The 23,009-nt window shown below is 44.9% G+C and overlaps 1 protein-coding gene across 1 annotated transcript in view; it reads right to left on the bottom strand.

The window, feature by feature from the left end:
* MLXIP (MLX interacting protein) overlaps positions 1-23,009 on the bottom strand; it is a 44,285-nt gene that overhangs the window by 5,334 nt on the left and 15,942 nt on the right. The window contains exons 2-16 of the mRNA XM_005491529.4: positions 16,898-17,004; positions 15,977-16,062; positions 14,632-14,721; positions 14,311-14,352; positions 13,101-13,272; positions 12,170-12,259; positions 11,496-11,587; positions 10,731-11,400; positions 7,797-7,918; positions 6,897-7,083; positions 6,013-6,137; positions 3,470-3,568; positions 2,175-2,302; positions 1,091-1,214; positions 378-507 (exon numbers count right to left, since the gene is read on the bottom strand). Of these exons, the coding sequence (XP_005491586.3) occupies positions 378-507; positions 1,091-1,214; positions 2,175-2,302; positions 3,470-3,568; positions 6,013-6,137; positions 6,897-7,083; positions 7,797-7,918; positions 10,731-11,400; positions 11,496-11,587; positions 12,170-12,259; positions 13,101-13,272; positions 14,311-14,352; positions 14,632-14,721; positions 15,977-16,062; positions 16,898-17,004 (2,264 nt within the window). The remainder of the gene's footprint in view (positions 1-377; positions 508-1,090; positions 1,215-2,174; positions 2,303-3,469; positions 3,569-6,012; positions 6,138-6,896; positions 7,084-7,796; positions 7,919-10,730; positions 11,401-11,495; positions 11,588-12,169; positions 12,260-13,100; positions 13,273-14,310; positions 14,353-14,631; positions 14,722-15,976; positions 16,063-16,897; positions 17,005-23,009) is intronic.

The raw sequence follows: 23,009 nt of genomic DNA, 5'->3' as shown, positions 1-23,009 counted from the left end.
GTAAATTAAATACTTGTGAAAGGCAAGAGGGAATGAATCAAGCAGTGATGCCCAAACAGAAGGTCACTCCAAAGCTAAATACAAATCTCAGTGGTCTTCCTTCATTATGAGATAAATCACACAGCCAAACATACTCCAACTAGAGCCAAGCCTTTGAAATTTAAATGCAGTTAAATGTTTAAATTCTGGTATATTCAACAATTTTTTTCTGTCTTCACAGTCAGAAGAGGCTCTTATTTTTTCACTGAGCTAACAAAAAGGAAGCGAAAGCCACATTCAGCATCATGTGCTTTCTCTGTCACACTCTGACTTTTAAGAAATGCTATTATATCTTACTTTCTGTGATCTGAAGAGCTGCTGGATGGAACCTCACTTACTTGGCCTCAGAACAGGAAGAGAACAGTGCTGATCCAACCAGGCCAGTGCAGTTTCGTTCAGATCCTTAAAGCTTGTTGTGGAAACCATCCCATTGAAGGACTCAAACAATGGCTTAATAATAATGCTGAACTGCAAACCATCAAATGTTAAGGGAGGCAACAAAGGGGGAGTTCAAGGCATTCTGTGGGGAAGGCTATGGCAGAGAAAACACTGGATTTCTAAATGGACTCCAACTGCCAGAGGGATTGCAATGGGAAAAAAATTGAACCTTAGTTCCTAGTGATATTCACTATATTTTGCAAAATTCCTCCACACAGACCTGAAGAGGAAAAAAGGAAATGTGCAGGTTTTGGAACAGCTTCAGTAACTGTAATTTTTCTTCCCCTGAAATCTTTGCTATTGTCTATGGACGTTTCCCAAAAGCCAAATAGAGCTGCAGTTACAGCAGAGCCCACAAAAGATTTCTTGCAGTACAATAACCTAGCAAGAAAACTTTGCCTCTGCATTGCACTTTACTTTGCAGTTACCTCCCACACACTGAGGTGAACAAGGTCTGCAAGAATCCATATCCACACACAGATGTGGATGAAAACTGAGGACGTTTGCTATTTAAGTAACTCAGCTTAAAGTCACAGCATCAGAATCCCAAGTTGTTGGCTCTAAAAATACCAGTACCAAAGCTCAAGTTGCTCAGGTTGGTATAAAAGGATACAATCCAAAACTTCCAGTTCTGCAGGGTCCTGCTCCTCACGTACTCATCAAACATCTTCCTCATGTGGTCAAACCTCTGCCGCGTTACGGGAACGCCGGTAGCAGGGAGCTGCTGCTGGCAAGAACTGAGAAGAAGTTTGGAGGTCAGAATCTCACCAAAAAGGACACATTTCTCTTCCAGACTAAACTGCAGCAGGAGAAAAGTGTGTATTCCTGGTATCTCTGCTGGAGAGGCTTCCCAGTGCATGATCCCCCCAGAGCGTAACTGCTCCAGTCAGGAATAAAAATTGTTTTCCCAACAACTTTGTCTATATTCATGCAGCAAAGTGATTTATCAAGCTGCTACAAACACTTCTGGTTACAAACAACAAAACTGAAAATAAAGTATAGCATAGAAAAAAGTAATTTTGGGCAACCCTTAAGGACAAGGCACATTAGGAGTCAAGGAAAAATTTACAGTTACTCCTAAGCAATGGTACAGAAGAAAATGTAATGGAGATTCTTATAAAACAGACCAATTTAACATAAAACAAAGCGGACTTGATTATATTTTGCAAGAAAAATAAAAATATTTTGGTTTACTGCTAATTTTAACATCATGCCTAAGCCTAAAATTTCTGCAGATGGAAGTAAAGCCAGTGCAGTTCTCAATGTGCTTTGCAACAGTACAAAATCATAAACCCACAGACCAAACTGAGGCACTGGGAAGGTGGATTTATCAATTATGTTCAGCCAGTGGCAAACTTCTGGAGCCCAGGCTCTGTGTCTTATGTACTCAATCACAATATTCTACAAAAACTGACTGCACTTGAGAAGAAAACTGCAGCAAAGCCATTGTGGAGAGTGAGAAAAGTGATGAGCTTTGTAAAAACATCCTAGCTGAATTCTTCCCAGAACTATTCTGACACATCCTCCCTGATGCTGCCACCGTTGTGCATTCCGTGCTCAGAGCCTGCTGAAACTGCACACAGTTTGCACCAGTGCCCACCCCAGAGCAGCTCTGCTCCCTGGTGTGGCACTGAGCAATCCTCCCTCTGCCTGGCACCACCGAGCTGCTGCTCGGCCCCGGGAGTTCCCGCTCTCACAGGATGGTGGCGTTCAGCTCCTCGATCTCCTCCCGGAGCCGCCGGGTCTCCTCCTGCATCTGGCTCCTCTCCTGCTGCAGCTTGGCGATGTATTCCACTGTCTTCTGCAGCGTGATGGCGTGGCTGATCTAGGCCAAACAGACACACAGCTCAATTCCTGCAATCACCTCAGCTCATCATGAGTTTGTCCTCCTAACCTGCACTCCAGCACCTTTTAATTTCCCTTCACTGTGTGTAAAAGCACAGGGTCAGGCAGAGCAAAACACTTCAGAAACTCAACTCTGCCTTTCTCTGAATCCTCTTCAAACTCCAGTACAAAGAAATGTGGCTGTAGGGGTTGTCTTCTTCCATAAATTACAATTCTGCTACTTTGTTGAAAGAAGTATTTTAATAATTTAAAATGTTTTATTTCATTATCTGTTCTCTTAAAAATATTTACAGTTTCACTTAAGTAGTGAAGTATGTGCTACATCTCCAGACAGATTTATGGTGCTGGTAGAAGCACTGCTTTAAGTTGACAATATAAATTATTTCGTTTGGGAAACCTGAAGTTATTAAATAGAAGGACCCATCAAAGGAGATAATAATACTCTTCAGTTTGGAGGAATTAATTAAAGATCTGTACTTGAGAAATAAAATAACCAGACATTTCAGTAAAGCTGAGTTTACAAAAAGGATTTCCTTTCAAATAGGCTATTCAAGCCATGAAGTGAAATTCTGACAACATATCACCTAAATTTCTGAAACTATAAAAATGACAAAAACAAATCAACATGTTGCATAAAAAGCTTCCACATTTTCCATGTTTCAAAGCCACTGGTATTTAAATGACACTAAAAATTTTGTTGTGCAGATACATCTGTATTTCAGTTGAGTGAACTAAGTTGACTGGCGTAGCCAGAGTAAGTTTTTCATCTGGACAAAGTCACTGGACAATGAGAAATCAGTTTGGATTTTTTTTCTCTGTGAACCCAAGCACAAACGACAGGTGAAAAAGGGAAAAAAAGGCCCTGATTCTTAAAGACAGCTGGGTGGTGTAAAGAGTCCTAATGAGATTTTCCAGACCATCTGAACTGACCATGCTGGGAGGCAGAGATCTCAATGGTGTAGGAAATCCTAGGAATTTACCTGAGCTTCACCATTCTGCCTCTGCTCACTGCTGTGAGCACACAGCAGTGTGCTCTCTGCTGTGCTCAGCTGTACTCAGCAGTAAAATAATAAAATTTATTAACAAGACTTCTGGAATGGATCTTTCTTACATTTCACATCAAACCAAGTGCTGCTGCAGTACTTACGGACTTGGAGTTGGCTGACACCAGGCTGTTCAGAGCACTGAAACCAATCTTGATGTTAGACCTTCGTTTTTGTTCTGAAAGATGCCTCATCCTTCGATTCTGCATAAATAAAATCAGCTCAGTCTGTGCTGCTCTCCTTTACTGTTCTAATGCTATGACTATTTCAGCTATTCAATTCAGAGTCATTTTTGCTGATATGTTGGCATTCACGGCCTCCCCTGGAACGACTCTCCAGAATCTTAATAATGAATTGACAGTGTGTTTGTGGACCAATCCACCTCTGACATCTGCACCTATTCTAAGCAGCACATACCAGGTTGGCAAGGAGAAAATCTGAAAGATATTATATTACCTGGAGGTTCTAGGCTTGTACAGTGTGCACACGATTTGTTGCTTGCCAGCAAGGCACACAAATATTTGAAAGATACCATTTTTCTGTGGAGTGTTTTAGCAGAAAGTAAAGGACATCCTACACATCTTTCTAAGCTGTGTCACCAGGGAGTAAAATATTTAGGATTTATATTAACAAAAGAACAAAGATCAGTAGACCCAGAACTGGTCCAGGCTGTGGCAGAAATACCTCACCATCAGTAACACAGAAAACAACTGGCAGGACTTTTTAGGCACAGGAGGATTCTGCAGCCCCTGGATCCCAGGGCTGGGGAGCTACCTAAACACCGACAGGAGCTCCCAGGGTTGGTGCCAACAGAAAGAAAAGGAGCTCTAGTTTCTGCTCAGGCACTGGGAATACCAGATTATTCCAAGGCTCTGAGCTGCCGAGGACAAAGGAGCAGCCGGCAGATCCCTTCCCAAAGCTGGGGCCACACCGCCGCCCTGTGGCTCCTGCCCGGCTCAGCTGGAGCCTGGAGCAGCCAGGGATCACCCCTGGGATGTTACACGGTCACAGCCACAGCAGGGACACACAGAAAGCACCCAGGAAGGAACAAAACGACTCCAGATACAACTCTGAAAATCCCCACTCCACACAGAGGTGTGTGCCAGGCGTGTGAAGGAGGTGCAGAGACCAAAACTGAAACAGCCCAGGGATTTTTTTGTTCTGAGTCCCTCTCTTGCAGGAGCAGCCCAAGTTGCTCCTATTGCTCAATTACTGCTTTTTCCTGGGAGTCTACCACAGGAAACCTGGGATGAAGGAAGTTCTTTAACAGAGTTTTCACTTTGAGGACACATTTCTGGAAAAGCGAGGCTTTCTGGCAGCAGCTCACCATCACCCCACTTTATAACGGAGGAAAGCAATGTAATAAAGCAGTGAAGTGGTTGCCCAAAACCACAGAAAATGCAGGTTCATGAGCAGGACTGAGATTTCCAGTGCACTCCATGCTTTGCCAAACTGAAATAACCATGTTACCTAGCAATACAGAACTGTTTAATCTAACTTGACAATACAGAGGAACAAAAGCACATGCATCTGGAGCCTGGCAAATATCACTGTCTCTCTCTTGTCTTACTAAAGAGTTACTAACAGTACATATCCAAAGCAATTCCTGTGAGAGCAGGTGTGTTTACATGGCTGCAAAGCTGTGTCTTTGCTTTTCCATCTAGTGACCACTTTCCCACCATCAGCCAAATGTTCCTTTGTTGCCTTACTCTAGCAGCAGAACAGGCTGCATCCAGGGCTTGTGAGCTCTCGTGCCAAGCAAATCCCTGCCAGCTTTTCTGAGTAACTTGCAGCATGGTCAGCAAGGGGCAGCTCTGATAGTCCTCTGCAACAGATCTAGGCCTGAGTTTAGCCACAGGCTGCAGGTGTTAAACTTACCTTTCTGCCCTAGAGTAACCAAACTGCCACCAACTAACAGGGTACACAAGAGCCAGAAGGGGACTGGCACTTGCAGAACTGTTAAGTAATGTTCCCTCCCACAAGAGAATGAATGAGAGGGTTACAGATGTTTGTTCTGCTGGGGTTTTCATGGAGAAGTTTCTCATATCACCACAGAAAGTGTTCTGACAAGGTCAGCTGTGTGTGAGGCACAACCAGCACTCGGGTGCTATCTCCAGACTGCCCAGTTCTTACCCCAGTGATTCTCCAAGGGTTTTACAGGTGTAACTCATAGAGTCTGTGGAGCTGCTTCTCTGTGGAGCAGCAAAGCAGCACTGGAGACATGTAATAACTCAGCAGGTCAAGAACTCCCCCTCCAGTGATGGCCAGAGCCCTGCAGACTGAAGAGCCCCAACAGAACAATGGCAAAAAGCCGCAGTTTAGAACACCAAGCCTGAAACCTTTGACAAGTGAACTGACACCTGTCCCAACACTCCTGAGAGCCACAGCAGGAACTGCTGTCACCACCACAAGGACCTGCAGAGGTGCAGCAAAGCCTGGCCCCTCTGGTGACACATCCCTGAGGAGCAGGGTAGATTGGAGTCTGACATTCTGGATTGCACAGAGCAGCACAGATGCAACAGCAAGATAAGCTCAACACACAACATTACTGTCCTGAAGCACCACTTTCTCTAGCTATGCTCAGACACCAGGACAGAAAAGCAGCTATGAAGGCAAAGAAAAGCCCCCCAAAGGAAAGGACACACACCTTAAGTGCAGCCACAGCAGGGTCAGTGGCAGGTTTTCCTGAGCAGCTGTTCTGAGGAGACTGTGGGCTGGGGCTCTGCTCAGAGGTGCAGGGGGAAGCCTGGCCTGAATTCTGACAGTCCCGGCCTTCAGAAAGGAAAAAACACAAGACACATTAACAAACAACTTTGTGTAGCAAATATAACTGCTGAGAAGTTTCTACTCAGAATTGAACTGAAATGCAGTCAGCAACCAAACTGCACTGTTTGATGCAGCAACCACATGCTAGAGAACACCAGGACTGCTGGGCAAGCTCAGGATAACACATGACACATCCTGAATAGCAAGATGTAATTGTCCTTCCACACACATATTTCAGCAAAGACATGTTGGATGCACACGATGTGACTCCATTGTCCTGCTGGGCTCCCCCATTTGTCTCTAAGGCCTGGAACATGATGGTGACACTTACACACCACGGACCACCAGAACCAGCCCAGGGAACGCTCCACCGATGCACATGCAAAAGGAGTCTTTGCACTTACCTACAAGGATTGTGTCTGAGATCCTCCAGTCAAAATCACAGCTATGACACTGAACAACAAACCTACTCAGCACTTCCTACACAGATGCCTTTCATCTCTTGGTGACTACGACAGCACATCCTTTTAGAAAGGAGCCACTCACAGGAAACACAAAATCACAGTTTGTGGGGATGCTGCACAGTCATTTAAGACAAGAATTGGAAACTACTGGATGCAACTGAAGCTGTGGGGTAGAAGGGCCTGAAAAGCTTTACCTTCAAAAATTATCCAGAGCTCCTTAAGGCCCATTTACACCCTGCCTACCCAACAGAAACACACTTCCATGTTCAGGAGAGAGAATGCTTACAGCTTTCTAACTTACTAGGTGTAGGTGAGGGAACTTGTGAACTGCTACAGTGAGAAGGGATGTGCTCTCCTTTCACCAACACATCTTGGACTACACTAGGAGGAAAGAGATGTGAGACTGTGGACTGGCTTTGTTGACTACTTGGTGCTCGCTGTGCTGGACCAACCAGAATGTTACTACGGAACTCCGTCACCCCGGGAGCCTGGGAACAGCACAGAGACAGCACAGAGAAACACAGAGAGAAAGAGCAGGAGGGGCAGAGGGAGAGAAGGGAAGAGAGAAAGGACAAAGTGGGGGGAGAGATTAAGAAAGAGAAAGAGAGAAAGAGAGATTTGTTACCTTGCCTTTCACTAAAAGTAGCAAATTAATACATGATTAACAATCTGATGACATGAAACAAAGGCTAATATATAAGGAACTGGCAGGCACCAAAGTCAGGCTTCTGGCAGGAGACCAGTATCCTTTCCTAACTTAAAGCAGTATTACAACACATCAACAGCATAATATACTAAAATCTATCTCCATCTTCCTGCACACAACATATTGGGGAAACCCACTCACATCCCCAAAGGCATGTTTTCCAATATGGCAGTGGAAAGGTGAGCTCCCTGGGCTCCTTCCAGCTTCTGCACAGTTAAAGCACAAACCATCCCCATCCACAGCACTGTGAGTACAGGCCTCCTGTGAATCTTACTGTTGTGTGAGACAGAGCCTGTCAAGACTATAAAGTGCTTCCAAGCCCATGAAGTGGCTACATTAAAAACAAGCAAACATAAAGCTGAATGCACAAATGCATACGTTGGGTAACAGATGATTTACTGGACTCGTTACCCGCCTGAGCACATTATGGCTCTGACTACTTGCAAATAACAGGCCTAGAAAACAAATATATAATTTTTTTTATCTTCTCCTTACTCTGACAATTCCAGCTGGTGCAATTGCAACATTAGACTGAGACGTGGCTGGCGTCAAAATCCCCTCTCTTTTTAAAGGTGCTGGAGTTACAATCACAGCTCTGGACTGTCCCTGAAAGGCAGCTGAAGAACACAATTCAGTTAGAATATAGTTAATGATACAAAAAAAAAAAAGATGGAAATTACTTTGTATGAAATAACTTGTCATTAAACATGGGCATGGATCAATGGGCATCTATTTGCTACTATGTCACTGCAGTATAAAATGCCACCAAGTTTTCCAATAATCTCAACCCCTTTAATTCAGTACAAAGGACCTGAACACTGCAGCTATTTCTGAGTTTCCCAGCATCACTGTCACTGTTTCACTGTGAATTTACAGAGGTATGTGGTAACTCAGGGAGATACAAAGTGTCTTCATTCTGTCAGAGCTGGGTTTGACAGGAGAGGACCATCCTCAGCTCTCCTCTTCCATGCACACTTTGGGGCCTCAGGCTTGCTCTGCTGACCCAGAAGGGTCAATGACTCAATACCTCATGCTTTATTGCATATATATCTTAAATCCTTTCCCTCAGCACTTCAGCCTACCAGCTTCTTTCACTATCTGGTTTTATTGCTGCTTTAGATGACACACAACCACAAGACAACCAAATGTGATTGGGAATCAGCATCAAAATTCCACAAAATATGCTACAGAACCAAGAGTCCTGCAGTGCTTAGGCAGCTGGAGGCAATTCTGAGTAGCAGCAAATGTCTCCACATGAATCTGTTACGATCTCCATGTAACCAATGCAGATGTGCAGTTACTACCATGGCATTCATGCTGACATTGTTCCTGCCCAGTCTCTACAGAACATCACTGACCATCCTAAGCTGTCACTAAGGGAAAAATCAAGCAAAGACACAGCTTCTGTCTGGGTTTTGATAAAAATGAACCAAACATATTTGGCTTCTCTCTTGGCTGCACTGGTTCAGCTCTCTTTTGCACAAATAAAGTCATGATGCAGGAGAAATGTCAGCAGAGCTCAGCCCCTGCCAAGCCACCCCTCTGCAGCTCAGCATCAGGGCCCTGAAGGACACACACAGCAGGACAGGGAGACAGTGCAGGGTTATCCAGTGTCCCCTCCCTGACAACACCTGAGTGTTTTGACTCAACTGGAGTTTCTGCACAGCCTGCATAAGAGAGGCCTGGAGTTTGCACAAACCTTGTGCCAGCCTTGTGGCTCTGTCACTGACACAGGGAGCTCATTCTTTGAGCATTCCCACATCTAAAGCTGGAATCACAACCTTCCCACTGTTCACTGACGTTCAGCTGGACTTGTGACATCTCTCTTGCCCTCAAGAGCCTACTCTGACAGTGCATTAATGCAGCTGCACAGGCTTGGCCTTTCTGACTTCCACACTTGGGGACCTGCAGCAACCAGTAACAATATTTAGAAGTCACTTTTCATTAATGATGTTTCTGTCCTATGAATGCATCTTTTGCAGACTTTCCTCTCCAAATCAGCACATTTATCATGAAGTGGTGATAGCAGTGAAGTCTTGCACCTGATGAGACAATCTGTACAGGTTTTTGGGTCCTTATACCACACAGCATTTTTAACACAAGATATAATGTAATTTGCTGTACAGTCAGGAGATGATTTGTTTGTCCTGAACACAAATTACAGGCATAAATGCCTCAGTTACAAGTACTGATGTTTATTCTGTTTCCAAAAATAAAGCTCTAGTATTTATATAAATTCTTGGATTTGTCCCCTGAGCTTGATGTCCCAGTAGTTTAGGAACACCATGATCCCCAAATACATGCCATTCATCTAGATGAGAAACAAACCCACTGGTTGTGATGGTCTAGAAGTAAATGGTGGAGCACTGGGAAAGTAACATATGGGGTGAGGAACAACCCAGGAAGCCCTGAGAAAAGCAGGAGCAAAGGCTTTCTGAAAATGAGTTGCCTACAATCTTTACTAGGTGAGAAATGCATGTCAGCTGCTGAAGGTACAGGGAATGTTGGTTTCTAACACACTGCAGATAAGAACACTGCCATTAACACCCTCATGCTTTTAATCACGGACCAAATTGATCCCAGTGACACCCTAGATTCCATCTTGGGTCTGTTCTTCTCCTGAACAGTGATTTTTCTCTCTGGTGGGTAACCTCGCTGTCAGGCCCTGGCAGACACACCCACTCCCCACGTAAAGCCTGTTTAACATTTCTCCTCCAGGCAGGCTTTTTCTTGAATTGTTGTTGCACATTTCAAGTGGCTGAAGTCACTTGGCCCCCAGCCAGCACAAGTCTAAAAACAGACTGCAATAACCCCAAGAGTGTTCTGCCTGTCCTGCCCCAGCCTTGAGCTTTCCTACAAGAAACATCACAAGATAAATTCTCTCTCCTTATCTTGTTATTCATTCTTTGCTTTGTGCAGCACCAGTGGCTCCAAATCCCACCCAGTGTGCAAGTCCCAGGTGTTCCTACCCTGACCTGAAACCCACTCCTGACTTAAAGCATCTCAAGGGTCTCTGGATGCTTGAGCCAAAGATTTCCATCTCCCTCAGGAGAATCTTCTCCTCCACTGTGGCTGAGTGCCCTGAGGGGCAGTGAATCACAACAGCATCACTCCTAAATCCAGGGCTTCTATGGGGCAGGAGCACAGAGCTGCTGCAGCTACACAGCCATCAGAGATGATACAAAAAGAGACCCCCTTTTGCAGGTCAGCTTTTCACACTCAACCAAACTGCTTCCAACCCTTGCAGCAGTGCAGAGCATCCCACTGAACAGTGCAGCCACTGCATTCAGCCAGTGGATTCAAGGGTTCCATGGACACACTCAGCAGCTCTATTTTAACTTATTATGTTAAGCAAGAAAAGCAAGGAGGTCTTTTCCTCCTGCTCGTCCCACTCAGAAAACAAAACCATCCTCCCACAGTGCTCCTCACCTGGGGTGATGAAGGCATTCTTTACCACTAAGGACACTGTTTCAAGCTTCGGAGCAGGCACTATTTTTTGTGACTGTTTGGGCCTTGTCCCAGCACTGGCCAGAGCAACAGGTTTGGGGAGTGCAAATGTCAGCTGGGACTGCAGCTGGGGCCGGGGCTGCCCCTGCACAACAGCAGTCTGGAAGGCCAGGTTACAAGGCACTCCCGCCCCCGGCTGCTGCGTGGCCAGGACCAGGCTCTGGCTCTGGCTCTGGCTGAAGGTGGTGGCAGGGGCGTTGTGGGTCAGCGTGGCAGAGGCCGTGTGAGTGATGACCGAGGATTCGCAGAGGCCGAACTTGGGCGTTTCTGGGGCGGCGAAGGCGGCGGGGGCGGGGCTCAGGCTGGAGCTGAGCGGCACCGCGGGCAGCGGCGGCGGCTGCGGGGCGCCCGCGGGCTGCAGCAGCGGCAGCGGCGGCTGGAACACCGGCATGAAAGTTTGTGGCCCGCTGAGAGATGTGTCAGGAGGGAAGTCTGCCGGCTGGATGAAAGATCCTCCACTTCTAATGCTGGAGCACTGGTCAGCAACGACGTCAGGAATGCCAGGAGCAGGTACTGAGGAAGGAATCAGTCCATCGCTGATGTTCCCTGCTGGGAGCGTGCTGGGCAGCGAACCCGACGGCAGGACAGGAGACTGAGAGAAGGAAATATCACTGACTCAGACATGCCTGAACTCCTCCCGAGAGGACACAGCTCATGGCAGAGCCTTCTGTTTGAAACCTCTCTTACCTGGGACGAGTGGCTGCTGCTGTCTGTGGTAGCTGAGCTGACAGCAGACACGGAAGGGAAATAATTACTGGAGCGACTGGGAGTGAATAATTCTGAAATATGAAAAGCCACCTATTAATTTTCTGCTTTTCATACTTGAGATACAGCATTGCTAGATCTTAAAATTCACAGGAATATCAGTATTATTTAGCAAATAATGAAACCATGAGCTTTTTGTTTCGTACAACTGCTGTGACTGAGCAGTGAATTCTGTCTTCAGAGGAACTGATCTCTTTGGGGCTGACTCCTTCAACTTTCATGGAAACTGGGACAATGCAAAAATCAGTCCTGTTAAAGGTTCATCTAAACACAGACAGCCAAGAGCTGATCCTCAGTGAGTCCCATAAAGTACAGTTATGTGATGCAGACTGCTTGCAGAGCCAGCAAATAGATAGGACTCTTTACTTCCATGAGGATCCATAACCATCAAAGTTGTCACCAGTACTTTAGGGTTATATGGAATTCTTGACAGTGCCATAAAACATTCAAAGACAAACAAAATGTTAAATGTTTTCTTCACTAAGAAGTGTGAAATGGGGAAACCTTCAATGCTTGTAACACAAACTTTTTTTTAAAACCTGGTTCATAAATCACTGCAATATTTAAGAAATTAGTGAACTTTATATGATTCTTACCCTGAAAAGGCTCAAAAGTATCCATAAAATCAAAATTTGGCTGGAGAGGAATAAGCCCTGGTTGAATCATGTCAGCATTTCCTAAGTGTCCTGCAAAATTCAGGAGACACATTAGATTAGCTTCCCATCACTCACATAATAACAGCAGCAGGAATAAAACACTCCACAGCCAGGCTTGGCCAAGATGTTACAGAAAAACTGCTGCTGAAAGGAACTGAGCATCTGCTTCTCTTCAGAGTACAGCACAGAACACATATCAAAGCCATTGAGGAATGAAACTTTCAATTGCTAAAATGGAAGAGGTGAGACCTGAAGGCTCTAATTGAGCTGCACTACACAAAAGCTTGCTGGAAAGCACAGCCTGATCCACCACAGCTCATAACAGAGTATTTTAAAATAAACCATCACCCATTTCATCTGCCTTGAGTACAATTCATGTAAACCATGGCTGCTCTGGAGTTGCTCAGACATCCCTGCAGCAAGGATGGTGAACAGAGGACGTGTTCTGTCCCATCAGACAGAGCTGAACAGCTCTTGGGATTGTTTGTACAGATGAAACTTGCACTGATTCTACCAAACAAAAATACACAGGCACTCCCTTAAAAACACACACACAACTATGCTTTGAGATAAATCCCCATGCCTTCACCACTGATAAAGTAAATACTGCTCATTATAGATTTATTCAGAGCAACATCAGGGGCAAAGCTGGGAGCAGCACAGAAGAAGCTAAGACAGAAATTAAATTTGGGTCATTAATTCTATATGGATATAGATTCTATAACCTACAGAATCATAAGACAGCTACATCCCCTGACCTGTTTTTATCTCTATCAGCAATATAAGATCGATTTCTTAGGCAGGCTACAAGAGCAGCAAACCAGGGGTTTTTAGGGGTTCTCACTGCAGCACAGCTACAGCCAAGAAATACCTATGTCCCTGGAGTTTGGCCAGGAAACCAGCTGATGTGAAGAGAGTGTGGAGAACAGGGTGTCGGTGAACTCGGACATGAGCATGTCTGCATCCAACAGGCTGCCCTCCTCCATGGGCACTGGGGTTTCTCTGCCATACCTTCTTTTTTGCCACAGAACCACATCATCATCCTGCCAAAGGAAAGGAGGAGAGGTCAGGCTGCCTAGCAATGCCAAAGCAGCCTGGTGCATGTCTGTAAAAGTAGCTCTCGTTTTTCACATTTTTAAAGGAAGAATCTCTCTTTGAGGAGCCATCAAATGGACTGAAACACTTCAGTGGTGCTTCTGATACACCAGCAACTTCAGCTCACTGAAATACCACAACACTCTGGCAAAGATTTTTGCCCAAAACCTAGATATTGACTAGAAGGACATAATAACAACACTTCCTTGTTTGATTGATTACACGAGTATTTTTTCACCCAGTTTAACAATCCCTTGGTTTGAACAAAGATTAAAAATAACACAACTAGCAAGAATGCAAAAAACAACTCCTGTCTTGTGAGATGTATTTGAAACTCTGACTCGCAGTGAAGGGTAATTGTACTCCAAGTTTGCACAAGACACTTTTGCCCATGAAAAATACAACACAATGTGACTTGGCTTAGCCATCCTCACTGCAGCTGAGTTAAACTGCACTGCCTTGCAAAAACAGCAGAACAGTGCTTCTGATAACCCAAAGTAGGTTTGATAGTTTAAGGGGACATACCACTGTCCCTTTAACCATTCTGTCCCTTTATAGGATCCTGGCATATTATCTGCCTGAGCTGTGGGCACAGCAGGAAGATCTGCAAAACACAGCTCCCACATCTTCACAGATCCAGTTACACAAGCAAAGCAGCAGTGCCAGTTACAACTCAGTAACAAGATGAAATCATGTGCCAGCCCTCAAAGAGATTGATCTCTCTGGGCATGCAATGCTGATTCCCATTTCTTCTGTCACAGCACTTTACATTGAACCTCTCCCCCATCCAATTCAAGTTACAAATCTCACATTGCTCTCTGAGGCACAGAACATTAAGGTGTCTAACCTTAATTAAGGCTTAAGCAAGATTTTAGATTGCTCGTTTTTAGATTGCAATCAAAGCAAGCTACTGCATGTTACAGCTTTGTTATCTGCTCTGGGTTCTACAAGCATAAATATTGCCACTTCTCAGTGGTGTTACCTACCCTGACCAAACTTGAAAGATCTTCATCTTTGTGTTTCTGTAACTGCAAAAGGAGAACAGAACAGATGGTGAAGTCAGAATAAGTCCTGTATGTGCCAGTGGAAGACCTGATTTTGCAAAACTTTTAAGAGCCAATCATGCACAATCAGTCCCAGCACAATAATTTTTAGTTCAGTGGAACTAATCAGAGAGCATGTCTGTACCAGCTTATAATCTGTTTTAAGTACTCTTGCATGCCAGAAAAACTGATGGAAAAACTCAAAAAGCAACAACATACTGATCAAGCTCAGGCAAACTACTTTCACCATGTAAACCAACAGACCCTTTTCTTGAAGTATGTTCTCCACTTGTGGTATTCCCTAATGACTATTTCAATTCTTCGTTTCCAGTATTTCCCCTCTGTTGCAATGGCCTGGGAACACAAACACATACCATGAATTACACGGAATCACACAAGGGCTGAATATTCAATACATTTCCAAGCAAATATTCAGGCATAAAAAATGCAAAAGAAAGCATGCTGATTCTGTTTGAGCTCATGTATCAGCAGCCCACACTGTCCCAGAGTTCAGCTATCACAGAGCAAATCTGACAGTACTAACTTCATCTTTCCCACAAAAACCAAACACGAGGTGACATCTGACTGCACTGTCAGCATCTCCCACAGCAGCTCAACCATACACAAGAGTTAAGAAATGGCAAAAAAAAAACCCCTTAAAAATTAATTTACTGAAATATAATGTATAAAGCACACAATATCCTGTGAATTTCACAAGATCACATGCACAGACACACAGATAAGCAAAAGCTGCTATGAATGACACAAAGCAATAGAAATCTGATGTCCAGCTCAGGGGGGACCTTGCAGGCCACACACTGATGGCAACAAAAGGATCACACGATATGGGTCTTCAATGTATCACAGAGAGCAGTGTGTAAGTTGGGGAGAGCAGACTAATGAGAGCCTTAACTTTGTGTTCGAGGGTCACTTTCAACACAAACATCAACACTGTTCTTTCAAAAACCTGAGACAGTTCCACAAACTCATCTGGAACTCCTCTGAGTTATAAATTACTCTAGAGTTATGCAGTATAGAGAGAGCCACATATTGCCACATCAAGGGCCTCACTGGTTTTCTGCAAGGAGCCAGAGGGCAGATGTTAGTTTTCATTTATGTTTACAGGAGCACAAAAATGAAAGAACACAAACTCATATTTGATCTGTCTGTGAAACTACTTCAGCACAGAAAAAGAAATTGCTTGTTCTCTTGAAACCACACCTCTCCAATTACATAAAATACAGAAACTCTCCCAGGGTCACTTAGATTCAGTCCTGAAAATAGTCATCACTCTGATTTCCCACCGACTTCCAGTCAGAAGACAGCAGTGGCTGTCAAAACCTTAACTATTCAAACAGCACTTCTGTGATTTATGATTCATTAAATTACAACATTAACATAAGTTACACAGATAACAAATGTCCTTCTGCTTGCACCTTGATCATCCTAATGTGATGAACTCACAAAACCGGGTTCACTCTGCTTTTAATGGTTCCTTCTAAATCACACCAGAGCACAGACTGGCTATGCTGCCCTTGTTCCCAGCAGACCAGAAAATCCTGTTCCAAGCTCCAGAGCTCCTGGGCTGCTCCCAGGCTTTCCCACACACCTCTGGCCGCCGGTGCTCATCCACGTCCACGGAGCCGTCCAGAGGGGTGACAAAGTGGCACACGGGGTTCTTGCGCTTCTCCAGGTCTGAAACAACAACGCAGGGTGGGTGCTGAGCACGGGCAGGGCCTGCAGAGCCGCCACTCCAGCGCCAGGTGCAACGGGAGCTGGCCGGGGCTCCTGCCCGATGGACAACACACACAGCAAGCTCCCGGCTGTGCTCGGAGCACTCAGCACGTCCCAGTGTGAGTACTGCCTCTGGAACATCTGTCCTGAGCTAAATGAGCCTTGCTTGGTCGTATCCTATGCAAGCTGTTCCAGCTCCAGAGCTCAGTCCCAAGGGCACTGGGTGCCAGAAGCCAGCTCGCTCTCAGACCAAGGCCGCGGGTCAGCCCCTAGCAAGCAGGGAAAGTTCAGCTCTTAGTGATCAGGCAGCTCTTGTGATTTCAGCTTTGCTTGCTGGGTAGCTTTTCCCTTGGCCTAAGGCTCCAGCAGACGGTAGAGAGAGGAGAAGCAGAAGACGCTGGCTATTCCACGAGTATGGATTTATTGCAGGGTCTGTGAAGGGTCTCAGCTCTTCTTCTTCTGAGTTAGTAGGGGTACAGTGTGCTACTTTTATACCCTTGGCCTGGATCCTATCCTGACCAATGGCAAAGGTGTTAGAGTGACCATAAGTGACCAATGGTAGGGTTAACACAATATTGCCTTCCATGGCTATAGGGATAAGGTACAAGGCGGATGTCCCTGGAGACAGGAAACTTCTTTGCCGCTGTGTCAGCATTCTATTCTCCAAGGGGCCCTGGCTAAACCTGAGGGGTTTACTACAACGAGCACATCCCCGAGCTTTTCACCACACAATCATTTCAATTCTCGTGTTCGCAGCGATGTCTCAGGGAAGACCCGCCCCCAGCACGGTACTTACACTGCATGTACCAGGCCCTCCAGATGGCGTTATTGAGACGGATTTTATCTCTCCACTGAAGCTTCAATCCCTTAAAATTTTTCCATTTTGGTGAAACCAACCTTCCACTGCAACAAAACAGACAACAAATCATTCTGCTTTCAGTTTTTCTTTCTCTCTTCCTTTCAAGACAAAGCATCCCCCTAAGCCAGCAGAACTCTCAGCAGATGAAACAACAACAAGCCATGCTTGGCCAGTCACAACTTTTACTGTCCACAGCTCACTAAACCAGGAGCCAGAGATTAATGCAGTCCTCATGTGTCCCCCATAAGAACCAAGAACTGTCCCAACTGGTCTCAAGAATATCAGCAGAAATGCAATTAATTTCATCCACACTTTTCTCTTTGCCAGTATCTCACCTCTAATCCCCACCTATGAGCTTCCACCAACTGGGATTGAATTATTTAAAATTAAGAGGCTTCTGAATGTTTGGTCAGATACAGTTCCATTCGATTTTCCAGGCTGGTAACACTGGAAAGGAGGAATGAAATGCCAGTTCTGGCCCATGAAAAAATATAATCCACCAATTCTACATTGCTGGTAATCAGAGCTGGGCACAAAGGACTACCAGTAACTTTTCTCCAAGGAAAGGCAAGGCTGGAAAAAGAAATGGTTCATGCATGAATGCTCCTGGGAGGTGGAAGGGACATGGAAGGAAAGAGGAAGAAGCAGCAGGGACTCCAGTAAGCACTGGATAAACACAAACTCCCCAGCCCTTAAAACACACCTTTATGAATCATTAATCCATACTACTGACAAGGCAGAGGAAGTAGGAAATACTCCTAACACAGTAAATTTCAAGCCAGAGATTAAAGTATAGGAACTGTGCCTATCCCAGGTTTTCCCTCTTGTTTTGGGGGATTTTAGCCCCACATCTTCCAAGTTTATGCTTCCTGTGCTGTTTGTGCAACCTTGCTGTGAGGGAATTGGACCAGCAATACCAACCAACCCACACAACACCACAGCAAACAGGTTCACCTTGGCACCCCACGAGCATCAGGGCAAGGGGTGATGGCCAGGGAGGAGGGGCAGGAGTGGCAGTGTCACCAACACACACTCTGCCCTCTCAGAGAGGTCCCTGAGCACAGGGCCAGTCAGGAATGGTCTCTGCCACGGCCTGCAGTGGCACTGGGTGTGCCAGCACAGACAGTGCCCTGGCACGGGCCATCTGCCCCACACATTCAGCACAAATGAACTCAGAGAGGGATTATTTATCCTTAAAAGCTCATTTCACATTTAAGCTCTAAAATCGCTGTGCAAATAGAAGCACATCCTACAGAAGTGCAAGGCCCTTCCCTTGGCTCAGCAAAGCCCATGCACAGAGCCTGAGGGTGGAGAACTGATAATTCCCAGTTTCCTATTTGGTCTGGGAAACCTCCCTCCCAACAGCAACTCTTTTTAAAGAAACCTTTTAATAAAACTTGCAAGACTGAAAACAAGAAGTCCTCAGCCTAAACAAAAGCCACCAGAATGCCAGAGCTGCCAATAACAGGATATTAGACTAACATTTTTTCAGGTATTTGGCTCACCATTTCTTTCCTCCCTTGCTGACACCACAACTGCTCTCACACTCAGGTACTCCCACAACTCTGACAGTAACAGAGGAGCAAATGCCAGGCTCCAGCCAAGAGACAGGTAATGAAAATCAGCTCTGCTCTTTCAATTTTACTACTATATAAAATGTCAGTTGTGGCAACAGGTTGTAGCAATGCATCAGTAAAAGAGTTGTTGCCTGATTTTAACTCCTCGTCCTCTTTAAAAATAAACTGCAATGTTCTTGTATGCACAAGGAAGCAGAGATTAGGTATGAACTGCACTAAAAGGATAATTCCCAGCAGCAAGGGAACAGCTGAGAGACCAAGCTGTGAGCCCTGTCCATGCCCAGCTGCCCTTTGGGGCTTAGCTGTACACTGGACTATGCACAAGGCTCTGCTGCAGCCTGTGGGACGTTGGTGCTTGATAAAAATAAACAAAATTTGGTACACAAAATAGAACATGAGCACCCCCAAGACAAGCAGACTTGCTGGAGCAAGCAACTTCACTGACTGGGAGTGAGAGCAAACCATGTCAACTATTAGCAAGAAATAAAAATAATTATTGTTAATATATTTGTGCTGTCACTGGGCTTTAAGGCACTGTATGGTCACAGACATTTAGGAAATCCTCCTGCATTATTTCTTTTCAGTGGTACATCCATATGCCGCTCTGAAATATATCTCCCAAGACTCCATTTCTAAATGTCAAGATTTTTAGTTAACAGAAAGATGTCCAACTAGTTCATGTCACTGTTACCCAGCCCATGTGTCAGGGCAGAGTGGATCTCACACATTTAATATTTCTCCCATCACTGCAAACCACCCCAACACCTTTGGTGTTCCCTGCACAGCAGCTCTGCCCCAGAACCACTGCACACCTTCTCTTCCCTTCCAAACGCAGACTAAGCCCATCTTTTCCTGTTCCTCATCTGTACATGAACAGTCTGGAGACAGGAGATGAACGTGCTGATGCATCACCAGCACTGACAAAGTGCCCACATGCCTTTGACTAAGAAATCTGTCAACTTAATGTTCATCTCTTCACAGCTCTGTGTGACTCGACAGTTTGCCAAAACAACTAAACTCTAATAATCTGCACTCGGAATAACAAGAGCAAATGCTTTTCTATAAAAAGACTAAAAGGAACTGTAATCAAGTCTGGTACACTCCTTGCATCTTCAAAGAGCTAATTAAAATTGGAATTAAAACATAAATAGTTTAAAATATTTTCAATTACATTCTTAGAAAATGCTAAACAAGACTAGTACATCAAAAGAAGGAAGTGATTAAGAACCTATTCTTAAAATAATTATTATTTTTAGTTCCCATGGGAGCAAAACACAAGTCCAGCTTGAGGTCATAAGTGAAACGACTTCGACCTCAGTGGAGAGTAATCAGCATGAAGCTGACAACAATATTTAGACGCTATTCCAAATTCCAAAGTCAATGGAAAGTCAATTACTTTGAACAGCACTGTGACTGAGAGCAGCTGCCTAACAGAAAGCAGTCTTCACATTTTAAAGCAGCAAAACAACAACAAGGAAAAAACCCAAACAATTGGAGAGACCATGTGGCTGCTGCTCCTGCCTGTTCTGTATCACCACACCAACTCCTACAGCAAATGTGGAGCATCCCAACAGGGGGATGCTCAGCACGAACCTGCAGCACAAGCCAGGAGCACAGCCTGGTCCAGCACTGCTCAGCTCTGCAGGGACGCTGCTCCTCACCCAGGGATGCTGCTGCCAACAAGGGGAGCAGGAGAACATCCCAAGGGAGAACTGGGCCCCACAGTGCCTGGTACGAGCCAGGACAGCTGCAGCCACAGCCTGTGGGAATGCTGGTGCTGCACGGGGAGCCAAGCTCTGGGTGCATCCTGCAGGGGATGCTGCTGCCAGCAGCTCAGCTCACTAAGCAAGGCTGAAGAATCGGTGACTTTCATGTTCTCCTCACTATCACACACAGATCCAATCAAATGCTGATGGGTGACTCGCGCTGCATTCCAGCAGCTCAGCTCAGTCTCCCATGTAGAAATCTCCACCTCCCAGGTCTAAATGTCCTCATCAAGTGATTTGATCCCAGCAAACCAGCCAAAAGAGCTCCAGCTCAGCAGCCAACAGAGCTGGAAATGCCCTTGGACACAGCAGCCCCAAGGTGCTTTGGAGGAGTCCTGGGGCTGTCACTGCCCCCCATTCCCAAGGTTTTCCACATGCAATTCCCACCTCAGGAATGACACCCTGGAACTGAGATCCAAGCAGGCAGGCAGATAACAGGCACTGATCTCTCACAACTCTCCATTTCTAAAACTCCAGTGAAAGCAGCTGTGTTTTAAAACAATTACAAACATTCAAACATCACACAATTTGCAGCAAAGTACAAGAAAGACACATCCACTGTGAGAGTGTGACCTGATTCCCTTCAACACCACGGATTTCTAAATTTTTCTTCAATCAACTGAAATGTAATTAGGGAGCAGGTTTGTATTCCAACAGTACCCTGACAGGATCCATTTACAAGCACAGTTTTGTCTCTGAGAATCTCATTGTTTTGTTCCAGGTTAATAACACTCAGTTAAAGATCTCACAGGTAGAGACAGGGCAAAGGTGTGACCCTCCTTTTTAACAGATACACATGAGATGCCATTCACTGCTGCAAAACTGAAACCAGGAGCCCTCCCTAGCACTGAAACAACATCCAATTAATAACCTCAATGCAGAACTCCCTCCAACATCTGTATAAACAGGATCAACTCTGAGAGGAGATGACTCACAACAGAAGAATCCCCCGTTCTCCTCCCTTAATCAGAGGATTTTAAGATGGACTTCTGTCAGCACAAACCCACATGACACAAGCACCCTCTGGATTTGGGCAGAAAGGGACATTTATCTGCATGCAAACCCAGAAGAAATTTAGGGATTTTTCATTACTTATTAGTATTAAGAAACACCAGCATTTTATGAAACTGGTTTCTACAAAGAGCACTGAAAGGGCAGAGAAGTACACTTTAAAATATTAACAAAAATTCCATATATCCTCCATTTAACAGGCAGTTTAAATACATGTTGATTAAATGAACTATACGGTATAGCATGGTAGAGCTTATGTGTTTTACACAGCTCAAATGCTTTATTCAGCTGTTGCTCATTCAATTTGCAGTTCCCCATTTTTTATCTCTTTCAGAAATGCTCACAACAGTACCACAGCCTCATGTTTAAATCCTTTTCTAACAGAAAGCAACAGAGAAGACTTTGCTGTAAACATCAGCCTGAAAAATCCCTTTTCCTGTTCAGAAAAATGAAAGTTCATTCTCCACACCATGACGTGCAAAAGTGGCTGAGCAGGAACTGCAGCTGGGAAGTGATCCTGGGATTGTGGTGAACTAAGGCTGCACCAAGTAAGAAGTTTTTAAAATACCCACTGAGGATCTCCTGCTTAAAATAAGGAGAGAGTGAATTACATGCCCGTGGCTACAAAGTGTGAGAGTGACACAGTAGAAGTAGGACATGGATTTCTTTGATGTGCTTTGCACATAAACCCCTCATTTCCACCCTCTCATCTTTCACTTTTTTGATAGGCAGGGACAAGGAGAATCTCTGGCTACATTTGGCTCTCTAGCTCAGGAGTGTGTTGGTTTTTCTCCTCAGAGAGCACCTGGCCAAGATCTCTGGTACATGGAATTTAAACACAAACCTCCAAGCACTGTGGTTTGGATTCCACAGGCCTGTCCTGCTGCCCAAATATGTATTCCCAGCAGATGGAAAGCAGCTACTGCATGTCTGCAGGAATCACCAGAGTCTCATGTGCTATGGTTGTAAACAAATTATTTTGTTTTCAAATCTGAATTTTGTCAATTCAGTTTATGGGAAGAAGCTACAGAAATGTCCTTTACTTTCCTGTTTAGGGAATGGATTCCCCCTGCCCTGATGTTAAACCAACACTTTTTTGCCTTATTAGCTCCAGCCTCAAAAGCCACTTCCTCTGTGCTTCCCCCCAGTTCCTTCCTGTACACAATCATGACATTTTTTGAGGTAGGGTAAAAATTTTACTTTAATTACAGGTAATGGCAATGAGGCTCTTAATTTAAGTAGAAGACAAAATTCAGATTGATAGCACAGTAGCTAAACAGATTAGCTTTTTTCAGCAACACAGAAAAGGAACTTTCTGGCTTCTCCCCAGCATTTTTTTTTAAGGCGTGGTTTTAGTTTGTTTTGTCATCTCCAATCTGTTTTGTTGGGGAGTTGGGCCTGTCAGCTCAGCTCTGCAAGAGCCAAAACTAACAGTATTTCCCCAAACAAAGGTTCATTCAGAGAATCAGATTATATGCATTGTGTGAGAGAGCAAAGGGGCAGGCAAGAGAAACCAAAACATTTCTACATGGTGTGAATGTGTGTAGGACTGGTGTGGAGATCACATTTTAACATCTCACAATTGCTACCAAAATTCATCCCAGCTGCAGCCTGAGGATACCAATCCCAGACAGAGCTGATTTTAAAAGGCAGATGTAGGACAGGTTATTTTCTTCATTACCTGCTCATCCTCCT

This window comes from Zonotrichia albicollis, chromosome 18 (genome assembly GCF_047830755.1).
Source record: "Zonotrichia albicollis isolate bZonAlb1 chromosome 18, bZonAlb1.hap1, whole genome shotgun sequence".
Taxonomy (NCBI): Eukaryota; Metazoa; Chordata; class Aves; order Passeriformes; family Passerellidae; genus Zonotrichia; species Zonotrichia albicollis.
Note: the sequence above shows the minus strand (reverse complement) of the source record. Positions and strands in the feature narration are given on the sequence as shown.